Genomic DNA, 20388 nt, shown 5'->3' on the forward strand with positions numbered 1-20388 from the left:
AAAAAAAAGTGCAAAGGTTTTAAATGGTTCGATCAGAACAACCAGTTGCTTTCTAACTTCCTTTTACAGCATTGTTCACACTCATGTTTAAAATGACTAAAATACTTTCAACACAATCTTGCGCTCCCTTTCTCGTAGCCTACCAATGAAGTTTCTTTTTGGTGTTCCACTTTCCTAAAATCACATATGTGAATAAATAACCTGTCAAAAATGTATCTATAACGAGTCACCAGACACAACGCGTTGTTTGGTCTCGAGACACGGCACTGACTCACAGGCTGGTAACTAGAAATGTGAGGCGAAGGAAATAGCTGACTAAGGAAGCATTTATCTTTGAACTTACTTGCAGGACAGAGCCCCACTTTTCCAAATACCCGGTAATATTTTTCTCTTATGAAGCAGTTTCTGATGCCAATTTTTGTTAGTGATTATGTTATTTAATTTTCTTTTTATTAGAACTATATACTAACAAATACACTTTCGATTTATAATATTAGTAGGGATGACTCACATATTATATAAGTATATCGCTCTTCTGTAAAAATCAAAATCAAAAATGAACTCTTTATTGTTTCACAATTCTATAGTAGCATTGCGATATTTCAAGTAATTTGTTTTTGTATTATTGGTATTATACAGCTTGAAAATCTGGTTGAATTAACCTTATTCAAAATTCTATAAATAGTTAAGTTATGTTAGCTACATTTTAAATGATTTAAAATGATTTGATTTGAAAAACAGAGGCAAAAGCTGAAGAACACCTTATCTATGAAATTAACAAGAGGATAGTAGCTATGCTATTTGAGTACCCGCCCGGATGGTTAAAGAGGCTAGTAAGAATAAAAAGAGGTCACGTCCGGCAACTCTTTTCCAAAAACCCACTCAAATAAATATTAAGTATAGAAACCAAAGCACGTTTTACAATATTTTAAATGAATGTCATGGTACCCTATCAAATTATCATAAAACCTCTCACCATAGTAGCATAATCCTTTACATGAGCATTTTAAGTTGCTTAAACGATGCTAAAGAATAGTGTTTCTAAACTACTTGTAGTATAAAAAACAACAACACATCGTCTGCTTCTATTATTTCTCTTGTAGCAATACTACCATATTGATTTAAGGTCAAAAAATGCCCGAACATACACGAACATGGATCTTAGTGAAATGTAGACTTCCCCAAAGTCAAGGCAAAATATCATCAAATATGGCTGCCGTGACATCACAAACTAATATTGCTTTCGGCACCGAAGTCTTCCAAACATTTCAGGACATTGCCAAAACCGACAATCTCCAATTTAGCTCCTGGCTCTTAATGCAGAACTGTCATTCCGAATACTACTCATATGGAATGTAATTTAACCTTAATGAACTAAGTTTATGTAACTATATTTGTGATCCATGAGTTTAATATCATATTACTTAATTTGTTAACATCTACATTACTAGTACAGTTTATGCTTGACGATTTGAATTCAATAGTGGATCCAGAAGGGGAGTAGAGCATAATTATCAGATTTTTTCTAATTTCTAATCATGGTTTTCGAAACTTACTAAAGTATTATTTTACTGCAGAACTATACAAAAAATGTAGTTTTTGAACCACAAATAAAATGTACTGAATATTTCAATTCTAAATGTACTAAAATTGTATTACCTATACACTTTAATCTGGCCCTTCCCTGACCTTCAAACTAGATCCACTCTTGTTTGTACTATGTTTGGATTTAACTATTATTTTCATATATTATTACTCTACATCACTGTTACTTGCGCAGTTTGTTTTGCTGTTTGATTACTGTTGTTTTTGACACAGGCTGTGTGGTAACTGTGGCTTTCCTAATGCAAGCTGGGAGCACAAGGCCAACAGTTATCAGCTTGGTCGGCAAGGAGATAGTAAACAAAAGGGCGAGGTAGTCAACAAGCTAGAAGACTCGAAGCGTTTTCGAGACGAGGCAAAGTGCGGGAGGCGGAACTGGACAGCGCGTGGTACTGATCTGCCCTCACACTGCTGCGTGTGTTGTGTTCGCAGGTGAAAGCGATGACGGCGCCTCATTGCGGCTACTCCTTGCTCCTCAGGGATTTAGCCAAGGTAGGTCCTCATCAGCATGTGTGCCCCTCACTGCCTTGTGCTCATGTGGGTTTTGCCAAGGTAGGCTTTCAGTAGCATGTGTGACCCTCACTGCCTTGAAATCCTCTGGGCTTAGGCCAAGGTAGGCCCTCAGCAACATGTGTGACTTTCATTACCTTGAGGTCCTCTGGGCTTTGCTAAGGCATGCCTTCAGTAGCATGTGTGTCCCTCACTGAATTATGCTCCTGTGAATTTTGCCAAGGTAGTACATCAACAGCATTAGGTACCCTCACTTCCTTGTGCCCCTGTATGCTTTGCTGATGTAGGCCCTCAGCAACGTGTATGACCTTCACTACCTTGTGCTCCTTTGAGCTTAGGCCAAGGTAGGCCCTCAATAGAATGTGTGGCCCTCATTGGCTTAGTTCCTGTGGGCTTTGGCCAAGGTAGGCCCTCAGCAGCATGTGTGACCCTCACTGATTAATTCCTGTGGTATTCTGCCAAGGTAGACCCTCAGCAACATGTGTGACTTTCACTACCCTGTGGTCCTCTGGGCTTTGCTAAGGCATGCCTTCAGTAGCATGTGTGTCCCTCACTGAATTATGCTCCTGTGAATTTTGCCAAGGTAGTACATCAACAGCATTAGGTACCCTCACTTCCTTGTGCCCCTGTATGCTTTGCTAATCTAGGCCCTCAGCAACGTGTGTGACCTTCACTACCTTGTGCTCCTTTGAACTTAGGCCAAGGTAGGCCCTCAGCAGCATGTGTGTGACCCTCACTGAATTGTGTTTCTTTAGTCTTTGGCCAAGGTAGGTGTTCAGTGGCCTTGTTTCCCTCTGGATGATGGCCAAGGTAGGCAAACATTAGCATATGCGAACTTCACTGCCATATGCTCCTCTGAACTTAAGCAAAATTATGTTCTCAGTAACATTTGCTCCTCTGGACTTTGTCCTAGGTAGGCTTTAAGCAGCAAGATGCGCTCACTCTATCTGCTAATGCATGTAGCTTCGGTCGGGGCAGGGTGCAGGAAGTGATGCTTTCTCCCAAAGGCTTTCAGTAGGATTCAGTCTGTCGAGCAGGTATGGTTGCCAAATATGTGATTGTAATTAATGTGGCGAATGCTTTTTTTATCTGGGTGAATTAGTGTGGTATAAATATCACGCATTGTTTATTGGCATTTACATTTACTGGCACTTTAAAGTAGTTTATATAAGGTGTGTGCAGTTTCGGTCATTCGTGTGGTTTTCACTTTGTTTTTCATGCTTCGATACCTTGAATTTTGTAGTGTTTATCTGTCATCATATTCCTCACTTCGAACTTAATCACATTGTATTATTCGTTTTTTGATTACTCTGTACATTTTTAGGTAGTGGTCTATACCTCCTTGCTTTTACTCTCTAAGAATTGATACCTTATCTGCAGTATCCATGATCTGTCAATATGAATTTTTCCCCTGCCTTCAATATGACAGATATTTCTTGGTGGTGGCATACTCTTGATATTAAGGCATATCTCTAGAGCTCCTTGCGAGTGATTTCGGACTAAATCTCGACTTCTAGCACTCTGCCAGCTGTGGTACGGGGCTGAGGCGGTGACTATGCTGGGTTGGTGGCCCCAGCCGCTGGTCATTGACGAAGCTCTCATTCCCTCCCGATCAACAAAAGGGAGTGATCCCTAACAGTTCTGTTCCTTTCAAAGCTCTGGAATGTGTTAAAGGATCTGGAATGTTACTCTCACCCTACCCTATTAGGGCGCATATGTGGGAGGGAAACATGAGGATGCCGGCCGTAAGGTCGGAATAATCTGTCTTATGGTATCGTCTGAGGGGGAAATATTCTGTATTGTTTAATCCCATATCTCCAGGTGTTTGGAAACATACTGCGACTCTAACAATATCTGCCAGCTTTAGCTGGAATCAATTTGTTTAGGAAATTGCATGTACACCCCCCTCCCCCAGGGTGAGTTGAGAAGGTGATGAAGGCAAATTACATAACATTTTTTATACCATACTTATGGCATAGTATCTCCCTTGAGCATTTCATTAATTTGACATAGGTTTCCTTAGAGAATACATAAATTAGTAGTATGGTTGATAATTTTTTACTTGTTGCCAAATATACAGTATTTAATATGTTTTCCCAGTGCTCTAATACAAATAGAGCAATTTCCCTCCAATATCCTAAATTATTCGAATAGCTTATTTAAGCTACTAGTAGTCAATTGTGCATGTGGTCCTGTGGACAGCATGCTTGGTTTTGGACTTTGAGTGCGTCAAATGTGACCATATTTCGATCTCGAGTCACAGAACTTTGGATTTTATACAACTTAATATATATATATATATATATATATATATATATATATATATATATAAAACACAGCTACACTTGAGCTTCCAAAGTGCGAAAACTAGATCAGCCAGGATGGCTGATGTCTGCAGTCGACACTAGCACTGCCTGGCAGCAATCGATGTAGGTAATTAAAATGTCAGCTGTGACATAATACAGCATGCTCATTAACAGCAGATGAACAATACAGATGTCAAGGGGATTGGGTGGGAAGGCAAACTATAATTTATCCCTGGCAAACATTCTGCATACAATTATTTCTTCCGAATGCCCTATCATTCATAGGATATTATAACCTCGCATGCCATAATTATGGTATGTCACACCATAATTATCGGACATAAAATAAAAGTGAATTTGGAATCACTTGCTCCCCTTTCACTCTTTATCTCTACTTTTCGTCTCATACTATGCACTTTGGTCCTAACACACTGCTTCGCAATACATGTTTGTTCTGCGACACAGTACCGACGAACCAACCTTTGCACATAAGCCCACTCGTCACCTCGGTTATTGTTCGCCTCTTCACTTCATTGCCTCGCAGACCGCCTTCGCCCCACTCCGAAAAAGTTTCGTAGCCTTTCGAAATTTCACGTCATCAGAATCCCCGACTTAATACCTGAAGTTGCGAGAACAGTGACATCCTATTTACGCCATTTCATTTGGGCAGGGCTTCGATGTCGTTCAGAACATTTGAGAGGCACAGACAGCTGGCGCTCTAATCGGATTACCAAGTAGCGTGATGACTGATGCTACCTCCCTGGGAGTGGAGCCTCATGTGGAACCCCATGGCTCGCGTGCCTCATTGGCTATTCGCTTTCAACCTCATAACAGTAAATTTAATTGAAGTTTTCCCTTTAATGATAATACTACAGATATTTTGTTAGCTTACTTATCAACTCATTTTTTTTTATTTGAGCAATAACATTTTACCAGCTAATGTTTCTAATGTAATAAAGTATTGTTCCTTTTTAAAAAAAATTAATGTTTTATTGTGAGGATGAGTGTGTATGTGTAAACGTTAGTCATGATCGGGCTGCGAGAAATTGAGTGAGGACTTCGGAAGTTATCGATTTTTTCTTCATAATTTTTGACTGTGAATATTTACTTATTTTATGTGTGAATGTTTACTAGTCTGTGATTTGTGACACTAAGAGGTATTAAATTTAATATCATTGTCATGCCAACCATTTTTTTTAATCAATCTTTACAGTTTACAGTAGGAATAAAAATTCATAACACTTAATGTAATGTATTTGATAATAGTACCACACAGCACGGCTTATTTTGGTTCCTATCATATAATATTGTGTCAGAGGATGTTAAGTGACAATCCCATGTGCAAAAGATTAAAAATTGTTTTTATAGTATATTATAAAACTTCTAGTTATGAAAGTTGCTTCAGCTGTTTTAGTTTTTTTTTTACTTGTTATTTTGGGAAGCAGTGGAAGACTCCCAAGTCAACCTGCATGCCTGATGCTGTAATAGCTTCTTGCGCGGCGATTGGAAGTTGAAATGAAGCATACGTCGCCGCCCTTGTAGGAACACAATATTCGCCAACGACGATCGCATGCGAGCACACAAAGCAAGTGGTGATGGAAGTAACCGCTGTGTACTGATGCGAGTGACGGCGCGACACGTGTGTTGCACGCGCAGGCGACTACTCGGAGAGGCTGCAGATGGCAGCTGCAGCGGGACATGGCATCTGCCGCGACCACAGGCGTCCCCGACAGCGCTGACGTCGTCGTAATAGGTGAGCACTTCCCATAGCAGGTCGGTGGCATATCCCCCGGCCTCGGAAAGGGAGGGAGACTAGTGTTCGGAACCAGGGGCGGAACTACAGGGGGGGGGGGGCAAGGGTATTTTGCCCCCCCCCCCCCCTCTGAAACCTTGAAGTGGGGGTAAACGGGGGCAAAGAAAGTGCTGTATAATCAATTTTTAGATAATAAAACTGCTTAAATAGCACAATTTTCCACCTTGAAATACAAATTTTCCCGGGGGAGGAACCCCGGACCCCCCGCTTCAATAGGGGGGGGGGGGGGAAGGATCGATGATTCTTTACAAATAGGTATATTGCCCCCCCCTTGGTAATTTAGTTGTTGCGCCCCTGTTCGGAACCAATGTTTGTCCCAGAAAACATAATTTTATCCGGTGTAAGTTGTGATCAATCGGGAGCTAAGGTACTTCAACCCCTAAAAACCTTATTGGATACATCTCTGTTGCCTGTGCATCAGTATAAAATCCAGCCTTGATTCCTATTGAAAATAATTATAGTTAGTGTTAGTATGTAAAACATTCAGACGGTGAAAGTTAAAAAAAAAATTATAAACACATTCGTTTTAATCTCCAAAGTCAAAACTCAAAGAGCAGAGCACCCAAAAGTCACTTTTGTGTATACTATTTTTTAATAAGTGGAATAGAAAAAAGAAAACATATTGTGTTTTTCACACTCTGACTGTAGGCAGTTAAGTTGGGTCAAGGCAAAACCTGCATGGACACAGGTAAAATCCCGGGCACATTCGTGCAGGGTTAAATATTGCAAGCATTAAGAAGGCTGTTTCAGTATAGGATGGTCAGGAAGAAGAGATAGTCGGGACTTAAAGTTTCAGTCATGCTTGGGTCGGGAAATTTGACCTTGTTTGTTGTGTTCTTCCTGGTTAGAATCAGTGGCACATGCACCCTTGGCAACTTCTTTAATTCCTTCAGGCTGCCAGTCAGCACATGTGCTTAAATATGTAAGAAGTAAGATAGTTTTGGATGCATACAAATACGTATTATATAAATTTATTTACATTAATGAATTGCAAGCTGGTGCTTTGGGTCATAATCCAAAAGAATAGAGTGGCAGACCGCATGTCAACCAGGAAATGTTGTCGGCAGTTAGCAAAATTATCAAATCTGTCATTGTACAACCCTAGCCCCAGCTTCTACTCGTAGGATCTATGATTTAATTAATTAATTAATAAAATATCTATATATCGGCGGGATGGTGCATCGGCTCACACCGTAAAGGATAGAGCTGCTTTCGTCCTTTCGCAAGCAGGCAGTCAGTCGGTTTGATAAATTATGCAATCGTTCATCTTGGGGTCCTAGCGTCAACTGCTACACATTTATGAGCTATTATATTTAATGGGATTAAGATTAGTTTAATCTATGTTTATAAATTATCAGAATACTTAAGAGTGTCGATATACTTATGATCGAATTTGAGCCTGTAGAGTTTATCTCAATGTTAAAGCATAGAGTGTTAAACGATTATTGGCAGTTAAAATTGATAGGCACATGTTAATAAGGATTGAAATTACATTCTAATTGTTATACATTCTTATTAAAAGTATTTATAGGCTAGGCCCTTTAAACGAAAGACTGCGGCTGGCATTACAAAGCCATAGTGGATAGTTTAAAGCAAAATGTAAAATTTTATTATTGCAGTCGGTCGATGGAAAAGAGCATCATTCAAGGTCTTGATGAAAAAGTACAGTATTCATAACTTTTCTACATTTAGAGGTATAAAGGAATCGATATCAAAGCAAGTGATTTGCACTTACTTTATAAGCATTTTAAAATGAGTGGAAATTACAAGTCTTCTTAACACAGCACGTGAGCGATACCCAGCCCAATATGTTATCACTGGTAGATATGTTTCGATGCCTCTTATATCTCTTTCTGTTACTACTATACCATCGTGCAGCAAAGTGTCCCACACTGTTTCATCACCGAAAGAATTAATTTCAAATATTTTTTTTTCTAGAGTTTAATGACAACCGCATTAAATGAGAAAGATGTAGTTTTTTTTTTTTCAAACTCAAGTATTTTGAGTATCGTTATGTGGAATTTAAATCCCACCAGTTGTCGGTATTTACCAAATCTGTCTCCCAACGCGCTTGTTTGAAGTTTTGCTGAAAAAATATATTTCATCCCTAATTATCTCAGGCAGTAATCTGTCACCGCAATCATTGAGTGAGTGGTAAACTTAAGTGCAGACATGGTTTCTCTGCTGAGACTACCAGATATATTGTGAATTTAATTCCACCTATCTAACCAGGAAATACATTTTCTGAGGAACATAACTTTGGCATTAGTCTCTTCATTGGTAAGTGGCTGTTGCATAACATCTTTTTATCTTTGACCTTTAAAAGAACTTTGAACATTCATGATATTCCACCACATGGTAACGAGGTCGATGAAGCATGCAGTACTATCAATCATGATGCTGTAGTTCATGTTCCTGTCCTAGTACCCTCAAATCTTCTGGGTTCTTGTTATTAAAAATATTGATCACTAACTTTACATTCTGTCTCTCCAAATTTAATGGCCAGAGGAATTTTAGAGACAGCCGGTGACCATACTTCAGTAACTTCTCTTTTTCCAAAGAACACAGGTCTCTTAAGACTGAAAATGATGCAACTGAGCCTGAGGCTGCTATGCCTTCAAAATCTGTGAAAAAAAAGTCCATTATTGCATTGATTCAACCAGTTGTTCCAGATACATTTGAAAAGAACTCCATCAGCAATATGAAAAAAGTAGTGCTGCATCTACAGGATGAGGTTATACAATACTTTGTTTACGATGGGTTGAAAAAAAAAAGACCTAGCTTTCCTATTTATGGCATTATCAGTAATAACAGCAATTACCTTCAAGCCAATATTTTCTAATCCTACGATTACTATCCTTAAAATACGTTGCAGAACATCACCTGTTAACGTACTGACTGGTAGAATGTGAACGACATCTGTGTAAGGTGATATAATATTTTTAATATGGTTATGTATTATTATCGTTATTATCAGTAGTATGTAAATGTATGTCTTGAGACAGGGTTCAGGGTGTGGTGCCATGGTGCCGTGGTGCTAGTCCGCCATCTGTGACGTCACGGCGGCCATCTTGGATTACCTTGACCTTTGACCTTCAAAATTTGCCAAAATGTACCCAAAATTCGCCAAATTTTCCAGTTTTTTTTGGGAAAAAATCCCGTCAAAAAATCCCAAAAATTCGGCAATTAGAAATTAGGATTTAGAAAAACATTAAAAGTCATTTTGCCTTAGAAAGAACACGAATTCCTAAAAACTGCTTAAGCATCCATGTCTACAGCCTCCGATTAGCCGTTTCTAGGAATTAGGATGCCATTACCGCCATCTTGGATTATGACATCACCGTTGCAATTTCCGTTACGGCCGCCATCTTGAAGATATATATTTATTATCAGTTTTTAATGAAAACATTCTAAAATTCATAAAAAAATATATAATAAAATTTTATTTAAAAATTTATTAAAAAAATTATTTTAAAAATATTACATGTACACTTATCTCATGGAGCTCGGAATCTTCGGTTCAAACCCGGCGAGGTATAAATAAAAAAAATGACATCAGGTCCTTCCTCCACAGAAGCCACCAGCAGACTGACCTCCCATAAACTTATGCCAAGGTATATATATATATATCGTCAGTCAACTAGTATGACTTCATGTCCGCCACCTTGAAAATCAATAATTATTACCCGATTTTAAAAGAAAAAATTAAAAATTTATAAAAAATTAATTTTTTAAAATTAAATAAAATATTACTTAAAAACAATCATTGCACATATTGTTATGGTCGCCATCTTGTATTATATATTTGTTGCATGTTTCGATATGCCCGCCATCTTGGTTGAGTATGTTGTCATCGTTACACTTTTCGTTAAGCCCACCATATTGGATTCTATAAATGTTGCATGTTTCGTACTGCCACCATCTTGAAAATCCGTAATTTTAATACTATAAATTCCAAAAAAAAAAAAAATTCCAAAAAATATTTTAAAAAGTGCTTACTTCAAATGTTTAGTTACTTAAACGGTTTCGGTCCTCGGTTCGATTCCTGATAAGAGTAAACCAGTAATTTATTTATTTAAAAAATTCTCAATAAAAAGTAATAAAAACATCTTACGTCACAACCGACATTTTGAATTATGTCACTACTGTATCAATTATCATTACGGACGTCATCTTAAAAATATTTATTTATTATCCGATTTTAATGAAAAATGTTTAAAATTCATCAAAAAATAACTTATTGATATACTGATTGATTAGATCGATTCCTGTCCTTGGTTCGAAAACAGTAAGAGCAAAAGTAAAAAAACGACAGATCCTTCCTCCATGGAAGCCACCTACAGACTGACCTCCCACCCCCAATACCAAGGTATTAATCGTCAGCTGGTATGATGTCATGTCCGCCATCTTGTCTTCGTCCGCTGGAGACCACCATATTGTTTTCGTCTGCTAGAGTGCGCTGATGCCATGTTAGTGTAATGTTTTGTTATCCACACCTTTGGCATTGAAGTTTGACCTAGATCCTGGAACTTTGATCTTTTACTTGACCTTTGACCTTGGTCTTTGACCTTGACATTGACGACCATCTTAGATCCGCTATTTTGTTTTCAGTACTCGCTACCAGGAACGATAGTTATCATATATCACCTGCTAGAGGACATTGCCACCATCTTGTTTTCATATGCTGGAGGATGCCATTTTCTGTGAGTAGTTGTCTGATAGAGTGCATTACCATCATATTTGTTTAAGTTTTACCCGCTAGAGTGCATTAATCATTTATTATTACCGAGGCGCTCGCCATATAGAAATTTGGGAGCCATCTTGGAATTGCGTAATTACTTAGCTAGAAATTCGGAAAAAAGGTCAAAATTCATCAAAAAATTAACTTATTAATATACTGACTGATTGATTCGATCAGTTCCTGTCATTGGTTATATCCCTGGGCGATGGAAAAAAATTTAAATTTATGTAAAAATAGCTCAATAAAGACAGGTTCAAAATAAAACACCACAAGTGCCTTTACAAACATAACATTTATTACATAATTTCCATTTTACTACAGGAACACTTGCGAAGGTTAAAGATCATGTAATCATTTAGCTAGACGCGTGTGAGAGATGGTGTGCGGGGGTGCGCAGGGGGAGGCAGCGCGGGTTGCAACGCCCTGTACCAGCTGGCGCGGCGCGGCGTCAAGGCAGTGCTGCTGGAGCGCTCCAAGCTGACCGCCGGCACCACGTGGCACACCTCGGGGCTCGTGTGGCGACTGCGGCCCAACGACGTGGAGATACAGCTGCTGGCGACCACGCGCAGCCTGCTCGTGGCGCTGCAGGGCGAGACGGGCATGGACCCCGGCTGGATCAACAACGGCGGCCTCTACATCGCCAACAACGCCGTGAGCCTTCAGCCTTTACTGTCTCACTTCCTCTCCGTGACACTCCTGACTGTCTCATTGCTAGTCGGCCTGTCACTTCTTCTCCTTGACACTTCTGACTGTCTCATTGCTAGTCGGCCTGTAACTTCTTCTCCTTGACACTTCTGACTGTCGCATTGCTAGTCGGCCTGTCACTTCTTCTCCTTGACACTTCTGACTGTCGCATTGCTAGTCGGCCTGTCACTTCTTCTCCTTGACACTTCTGACTGTCTCATTGCAAGTCGGCCTGTCACTTCTTCTCCTTGACACTTCCGACTGTCTCATTGCTAGTCGGCCTGTTACTTTCTCTCCGTAACACTTCTGACTGTCTCATTGCTAGTCGGCCTGTCACTTCTTCTCCTTGACACTTCTGACTGTCTCATTGCTAGTCGGCCTGTAACTTCTTCTCCTTGACACTTCTGACTGTCGCATTGCTAGTCGGCCTGTCACTTCTTCTCCTTGACACTTCTGACTGTCTCATTGCTAGTCGGCCTGTAACTTCTTCTCCTTGACACTTCTGACTGTCGCATTGCTAGTCGGCCTGTCACTTCTTCTCCTTGACACTTCTGACTGTCTCATTGCAAGTCGGCCTGTCACTTCTTCTCCTTGACACTTCCGACTGTCTCATTGCTAGTCGGCCTGTTACTTTCTCTCCGTAACACTTCTGACTGTCTCATTGCTAGTCTGCCTGTCACTTCATCTCCTTGACACTTCTGACTGTCTCATTGCTAGTCAGCCTGTCACTTCTTCTCCTTGACACTTCTGACTGTCTCATTGCTAGTCGGCCTGTCACTGTTTCTTCTTGATACTTCTGACTGTCTCATTGCTAGTCGGCCTGTCACTTCCTCTCCGTAACACTTCTGACTGTCTCATTGCTAGTCGACCTGTCACTTCTTCTCATTGACACTTCTGACTGTCGCATTGCTAGTCGGCCTATCACTTTTCTCCTTGACACTTCTGACTGTCTCATTGCTAGTCGGCCTGTCACTACTTATCCTTGACATTTCTGACTGTCTCATTGCTAGTCGGCCTGTGACTTCTTCTCCTTGACACTTCTGACTGTCTCATTGCTAGTCGGCCTGTCACTTCATCTCCTTGACACTTCTGACTGTCTCATTGCTAGTCGGCCTATCACTTTTTCTCTTTGACACTTCTGACTGTCTCATTGCTAGTCGGTCTGTCACTTCATCTCCTTGACACTTCTGACTGTCTCATTGCTAGTCGGCCTGTCTCTTCCTCTCCGTATCACTTCTGACTGTCTCATTGCTAGTCGGCCTATCACTTTAAGTACACCTTTCCATACCGGCCCGGATAGTTTATAGTTTACATTTGTAAAAAAATATTATTCACAACAATTATTTTTAATTTACTCAGACAGTTAAAAAAATTGGCAACGAAACAAGTTATTAAATGCATGGTCTAAAATTTTGCGTTTACAAAACAAGTGAATTTCAAAAAATTTTCTTTCTCTGTGCAGTATCAGTCAGTTATAATCACACCTGAATGAAAACTAAACCTGTGTAGCTTGGATGGCCACTTATGCTCAGGTTTATGCTGCTGCAGTAACAGTCAGTAATAATCACACCTGAATGAAAACTAAACTGGTGTAGCTTGGATGGCCACTTATGCTCAGGTTTATGCTGCTGCAGTAACAGTCAGTAATAATCACACCTGAATGAAAGCTAAACTGGTGCAGCTTGTACGGCCACTTGTGTCGACAAGTGAATATTGGTGTTTTTGTCTCGCAGGAGCGGCTGAAGGAGTACCAGAGGCTGGTGACCGCCGGCCACAGCTTCGGCATCGAGTCCTCGATCCTCGGGCCCGAAGAGGTGAAGGCCAGGTTCCCGCTCATCGACTGCGACGTGATCTGCGGGGGTTTGTACAGCCCGGGCGACGGGGTGCTGGACTCCAACATGCTGTGCACCGCGCTCACCAGGTCCGCCACCAGGGCCGGCTGCCAGGTGCGTGGCTCGGTCAGGTCAGGCCTTCATTCCACAGACGAGAGAACCAAAAACCCGAAGTTCCCCGAAGTTCGTGTTTTTTTCCCGTATCTTTAATGCAGCTATCCTAACCAAATCAACCGTCCACACTGTTTTAAAGTATTCATAATGTAGCTAACCTAACCTAATTGACCATTAGTATCCTTTTATCAACATATTTACAATGAACAAAAAAAAAACAACCGAAGATACACGATCGGGCGTTTGGCTCTCTCGTCTGTGAAAAGAAGGTTTCCCCGCGACACAGTGTGTCACAGACTGTGTTGTCATCACAGCTACTGCGGGCCTCGTGGTCCGTGTGCCAGAGCCGGGCATCGAACCAAGGGCCCGCCCACTGCCTCTTGTTGATGTGTGGATATCTGTGAGAAGGATGATACTGGGTTACTTATAAGGGGCAGCCTCCTTTTCACAGACGAGAGAGCCAAACGCCCGATCGTGCATCTTCGGTTTTTTTTTTGTTCATTGTAAATAAATATGGTGGTGTTGATGAAAGGCTACTAATGGTCAATTAGGTTAGGTTAGCTACATTATAAATACTTTAAAACATTGTGGACGGTTGATTTGGTTAGGATAGGTACATTAAAGATACGGTAAAAAAACACGAACTTCGGGGAACTTCGGGTTTTTGGTTCTCTCGTCTGTGAAAAGAAGGCTGCCCCCTTCTAAGATGCTGTTCAAAAGTTGTTTATTTGGCGGGATCGCTGGAGCGACTCAAACCCGACACACTCAATTGTCCCGATCTCGAAACACATTGAAAGAGATAAAGTGCTGAGGGGAAAAAAAAAGTTTTAGTGTCATATAAAAAATAAAATAAACAATACAAACATAATAGTCAAAGATGACCAAAAGATACTGGCCTAACCACTGTTAAGCCTAGCTCAACTGCGGAATTTGAGAGACATTGAGTGACTTGAGAATAAAACATTTTTAAGTGCCAGTGATTTGTAATCGGACATTTTTAAGTACAATTATTTATTATTAATGTAAATAATATTAATCAATAAAACTGTAATAAAATTTAATTGTGCTATCCCTTATGAACCCAGTTCTTCCCACATTATAAGATCTTAACAATATAAGGAACCTCTGACAAGACAATTTCTTTTTTAACTTAAGACTTTAGAGTTAATGGGGGAGTGGGGCTCAGAGGGTAAAAAAAACTACTTATTTCGAGCTATATGTAGTAACCATGCTTTTTGTGTATCCATGAGGTCGGGGCATGATGGGAATTTGCCCAGAGGTCGACTGTGCCCATCGTGGAGGGGGGGGGGGGATTTGTTAAAGACACAAAATTTCTAAAATTATAAAAATCAATGTTTTATCGATTTGGAGTGTTTCCGATACAAAAGGTTGGGTAATGGTGATAAAATTTCCCGTGAGGAGGGGAAGGGGGGGGGGGGGGGAGAACGTAGCCCCTTTAATCTCGAAAATTTTAAAAAAATATATACTTTTCGATTTAGAGTGTTGCCAAGGTCGGTTTATGTTGGAAAATGTGCCCGGGGTTCGACTCTCTCCCTTTCGGAGGGGAATAGGGTTAATAAAACTAAATTTCGAAAATTTTAAAAGATTTTTATTTTTATTTTTATTTTTATTTTTATTTGGAGTGTTTCCGATCCAATAGGTCGGGTTATGGTGTAAAATGTGCCTGGGGAGGGGTTCAAATAGTTTTTCAATCACTAGTTTTTAGGTTATAGTCAATACGAACATTTTAGGGTTGTAGTCATTACGAAAATGACTATATGAACTTAATAACAATAATAAAATTAAAATTAATAATGGGGTGCTGAATGCCATTTGTCTCTAATTTTCTATCACAAATTTTTGGATGCGTTATTACGAAAATGAAAGTATAGAACACCTCACGCTTTTAGCTATACAGAGTGGTGCAGTATTTGGCTGTTGGACAAAAAACTTAAGTTAAAATTTTATTTTTTAATTTTTAGTTCATTCAACGATAAAAGCGTTTTTTTTACTTTTCAAAATATAAGTTTTTTTAATACTTTAAGTGTGATTGTTTTGTGTTTGCCACAAAAGTGATTGTACTAGTCCTGCTATGATTGGGCTGTCTTTAACACTAGGATGGTCAGTTTACTAAATTTTTGTTGACTCATTTCTGTTTAAATTAGGATAAGTTTTTTTTAACAGTTTAAGAAATGTTAAAATACTTGGATTCATGTGTTAAAAATTATATTGACTGTGTAGTTTGTCCTAAATAGAAGACTAAATGTGAAAGAAAAAAAAAACAACGTTTACCAATTGTTTAGGGCCTACTGATATATAGATTGTTTCCATATTAAAAATAATTTTCTTACCATGCACAGCAACTTATCTCTTAGATTTATTTACAAACTTATTACTTGCAATAAACTTTATGCCATTTTTACAATACCTACTTAAAACGAAAATGTTAGTAATTGAAGCAATTTCGAACTTCTTACACAGACAATCTCAGGAAAAACATTTGGTTGATAATAAAGAAACTCAAAAAATTGATTACAGCAGCCAAGCCTGAATTAATTAAAAATACAGTAAAATTCAGTAACCTAAAGGAGGCAGTATTTACAGTTCCGAAGGTATCATTTGGTTCTAGTTTATTTTTTAACAGCATTACTATTTTATTCAAAATTCTATTGGTTATATCACTTAGGTAATAATTATCTCTTTTCTACTCATGATTAAACTAGTCCTACATTTAAGATTTAGTAAACAAATAACAAAGTCCATTGCAAGCACAGTGTATTTCACCATCATGTCCCTCATTGCAGGTGATAGAAAACTGCCCTGTGGAGAATATTCTTACCGGAAAAAATGGCTTCGGTTCAAAGCAGGTTACAGGAGTTTCGACACCGTACGGAGTCATCAAAACCAAGTGTGTCTTAAACTGCGCCGGTAAGTGTGGATACAGTAGGAAATAAAATGATTTCATTTTTCATGTATGAACAATATAATCTTTTATTGGATAATAAATAATATAAATTCTAGATTTAATGCAGTTTTTTGGACATATACCATTGCAGTTTTGCAATGTTTTCCAAAAACATTAATAAAAATATGAAGATAAAAATTCATAGAAAACAAGACTGCATCAGCTGATGCAAGACAAACGGAACCAACAATTAAACTGAACAAGTGTTATGAACAACACAACGACGACAGCAAGGACAAAATAATGTTCAACATATAAATATCATACAGCACAATAATTCCGTTGAAGGAACTTAGTCATGGGGAAAAGAATAATATAACAACACAGACGAACACGGTGGTCTAACAACGACTAGACAGATTAAATGCAGGCCGACAACAAACTTGAACAACGCAGCAAACATTGTTGGCTTGTGTAATTAATATACAGTACCCTCCCGATTATCCGCGAAATTAAGTGGCAGGGCCACCGCGGATAGTGAAAATCGCGGATAATCCGCAAAAGAGCCGAAAATGAGAAACAAAAAAGGAAACATTAATTTCAGCTTAAAAATCTAGAAGTTTATGTACAGTAAAAGTTACAATTAACAGTACAAAATTTTAAATTGTGCTAAAATTTTAGTATTTTACTGAATAATTAACATACAGTACATTTCAGTGATGTAAACATAAAAATCAACCATACGACTAGAAACAAAGCGGAACAGAGACAAAATTAGCTACGCATGCCAGCCTACGGCGTGAGTTCCGAGAAGGCCTGTGGTGTTTTACTGTATATTGCACACAATACACTCGTCACTTGTAATAAAATACTGATTTACATATGTGCTGTATTTTGTCGTAGCATGAGCGGATAATAGGGAGTTTACTGTACTTTGATTGGAACAATGACTTTTTCATTTCCTGTTTTCCAGTGCAGGTGGATTAACAAGCACAGTTGAACAGTTGTCGTGTTACTATAACTTTGTATACACCTTTCTGTTTAGTTACGATGTTGGTGACAGTGTTTAGTTTGGAGAAGCAGCATATATGGATTTCGGAATTTTTCACATTGGTCATTGGTTTTCTTCACAAAAAAATTATTTTGTTATTCATTCCCCATAGCCTATATTTTATCAAGAAAACTACACACATTACATTATTTTAGACAATACTAGCTGCAGTGCCCGATTTTGCCCGGGCTGAACACAGGTTGATACATTGTCCGCGAGTTAAAGCAAAATGGATTGCGTTATATGAAAGTGTGGTAGCCATACAGAAATGACTCACAATTGCTGTTTGTATGTCTATGACCTATGATTTTCTGTTTACCAATGTCGATCGGTTAAATGGTTTAAAAGTTGATGCGCTGCAACGCCATCTAGTGGTGATTTACATTGAAGTGGATATCGCGAAAATAACCTCCGCATTCAAATATCTATGCATACCAATTTTTCACGGACGTCAGTTGAACGGTCTAGAAGTTAATGCGCTGCAACGCCGTTCAGCACGAAAAAAAAAAAAAACACTTCGATTTGCCAGCTTTCATATCTATCGGTCAAATGGTTTCGGAGTCTATCAAAGCCATACATACATACCAACAACCTATTGTTAGAGACCTGTAAAATTCGTGAATTCAAATCCCTAAAGGATAGATTCCATGATCCTCTATGCACTCGTGCAAATTACATCTGCTGATTGGTTACCGACTCGTAACACCTGTTGACTGGAATGATCGTGATTCGCTAATTCTTCTGTTAAAGATTTTTCATTGGCCCAGAGTCCTTCAGACAAACTGTGGCCCAATCACTGAAGAAAAATAATGTCAATAGTATTTGGAATCTATCCTATCGCGAAACGAATCCGCGAATTTTACAGGTCTCTACCTATTATATATATACTTATTATTATAATATTATATGTATAATGTTAATTTCGTGTGCGTTTTTATGTCCCATTACGAGACCTCAACAATATCGTGAATACATACTGTGCTCGCAAATCTGAATATGAATTAAACTGACGACCCTGATTGCATGGGCGTGACACATGAGCTATCACTGCCTCAGGGGAGATGTGGATGATGGTAACACCGAGAGACACTCAAGGCAGTGACTCCGCAAGGGCGCCGAGCGAGACGTGTGCCGATGCCGCAGGCGTGTGGTCGCGGGAGCTGGTGGCGCTGGCGGGACTGCACCTGCCTCTGGTGCCCATGAAGCACGCCTACGTGGTCACCGAGACCATCCCCGGCGTGAAGGGACTGCCCAACATCCGCGACCACGACGGCTCCGTGTACTTCCGCGTGCAGGGCGAGGCGCTGCACATGGGCGGCTACGAGAACAACCCCATCATCCTGGACAAGGTGAGCGTCCGGCGGCACCTCGCACGTTGGAGTGTACTCCCTCACTCTCGCCACACATCTCCTCTGCCTTTGTTTCTTCCCATCCAGCAAGCTCTGCTTCATTGAACAACCCCATCATCCTGGACAAGGTGAGGGTCCGGCGGCACCTCGCACGTTGGAGTGTACTCCCTCACTCTCGCCACACATCTCCTCTGCCTTTGTTTCTTCCCATCCAGCAAGCTCTGCTTCATTGAACAACCCCATCATCCTGGACAAGGTGAGCGTCCGGCGGCACCTCGCACTTTGGGGTGTACTTCCTCGCTCTCGCCACACATCTCCTCTGCCTTTGTTTCTTCCCATCCAGCAAGCTCTGCTTCATTGAACAACCCCATCATCCTGGACAAGGTGAGCGTCCGGCGGCACCTCGCACTTTGGGGTGTACTTCCTCGCTCTCGTCTCTGGTTGCTTGGCGCCACACATTGTTTCTTCCCCTCCAGGAAACCTATGCTGAGAGACTGGGAAAAATTCGCGCTTTCAGTGACCTCTAGGATAGACTCCACAACCCCCTACACACTCAGGAAAAATGCCACCTGCTCATTGGTAGGGATAGGAAAAATTCGCGGGTTCATTTCGCGACAGGCTAAAATACAAATAGTTACACCTCAGTGCTGCCTCTGCTATTGGCTCACAACTCACCTGGATGACTCTGGGCCAATTAGAAACGCCCGACCAAAGCTTTATCGAATCACAGGCTGCTACGTTGGGACGTCTCACAAGACGGCAGCCAATGGGTGGGTGGCATTTGACCGAGTGTACGTAGAACTATGGAGTTCATCCTGCAGGTCATTGAACCCGCGAATTTTTCCGGTCCCTACTCATTGGCTATCGACTCGTGACATCTGTCAACTGGGACGCTTGCGATTCGATACTTTTTTTTTTTTTTTGGTTGAAAGTTTTCCATTGGCTCAAAGACCTTCGGACAAACTGTTAAGCCAATCACAGAAGCAACATGAAGGTACAGTTGTTTGGATTCTAGCATAACGCGAAATGAATCCGCGAATTTTTTCCGGTCCCTAGCTATGCTTTATTCAACCACCCCACCAGGTCATATGCGATTGGTTGAAAGTCATGCCAATCTCCTGCCAGGCAGTTGCCACAGATTGGGAGGGAATGTTGACGTGGTGAATACAGACATGCTAATATTTATTTTTTCTTCTGATAACCTGTTCATCTTTTGATCTTTTCCTCTCATGTGTGAGTCATTATCTTGCAAGTATCTCCAAAAATAAATCTTGCGTGGTTCCTGCTATCAGATTTATTTAGGTTGCAAAGCTGCAAGTTTATGTCAACATTCTCCACCTCAGCTTTGGTCTCTTTAGTTCTGGTCCTGAACAGTGCTGTACTTTTCCACGACTGCTCAATTTTCTTGATTGGTTTTTAAATACTTGCAATCTATACTAATATTATAAAGCTGAAGAGTTTGTTTGTTTGTTTGTTTTAAC

General features: G+C 40.0%; 1 protein-coding gene across 2 annotated transcripts in view; it reads left to right on the plus strand.

Annotated features, from left to right (window-relative positions):
* LOC134536721 (sarcosine dehydrogenase, mitochondrial) overlaps positions 1-20388 on the plus strand; it is a 48091-nt gene that overhangs the window by 2197 nt on the left and 25506 nt on the right. Inside the window, exons 2-7 of one of the 2 annotated variants that reach the window (XM_063376599.1) lie at positions 2035-2094; positions 6075-6171; positions 11370-11623; positions 13390-13602; positions 16407-16530; positions 18702-18907. In XM_063376599.1, the coding sequence (XP_063232669.1) occupies positions 2044-2094; positions 6075-6171; positions 11370-11623; positions 13390-13602; positions 16407-16530; positions 18702-18907 (945 nt within the window). In that variant the 5' untranslated portion in view covers positions 2035-2043. Of the gene's footprint in view, positions 1-1818; positions 2095-6074; positions 6172-11369; positions 11624-13389; positions 13603-16406; positions 16531-18701; positions 18908-20388 lie in introns of both variants that reach the window. The other variant, XM_063376598.1, reaches the window with a different exon arrangement.

The sequence above is a fragment of the Bacillus rossius genome, chromosome 11 (genome assembly GCF_032445375.1).
Source record: "Bacillus rossius redtenbacheri isolate Brsri chromosome 11, Brsri_v3, whole genome shotgun sequence".
In the NCBI taxonomy this organism is placed as follows: domain Eukaryota; kingdom Metazoa; phylum Arthropoda; class Insecta; order Phasmatodea; family Bacillidae; genus Bacillus; species Bacillus rossius.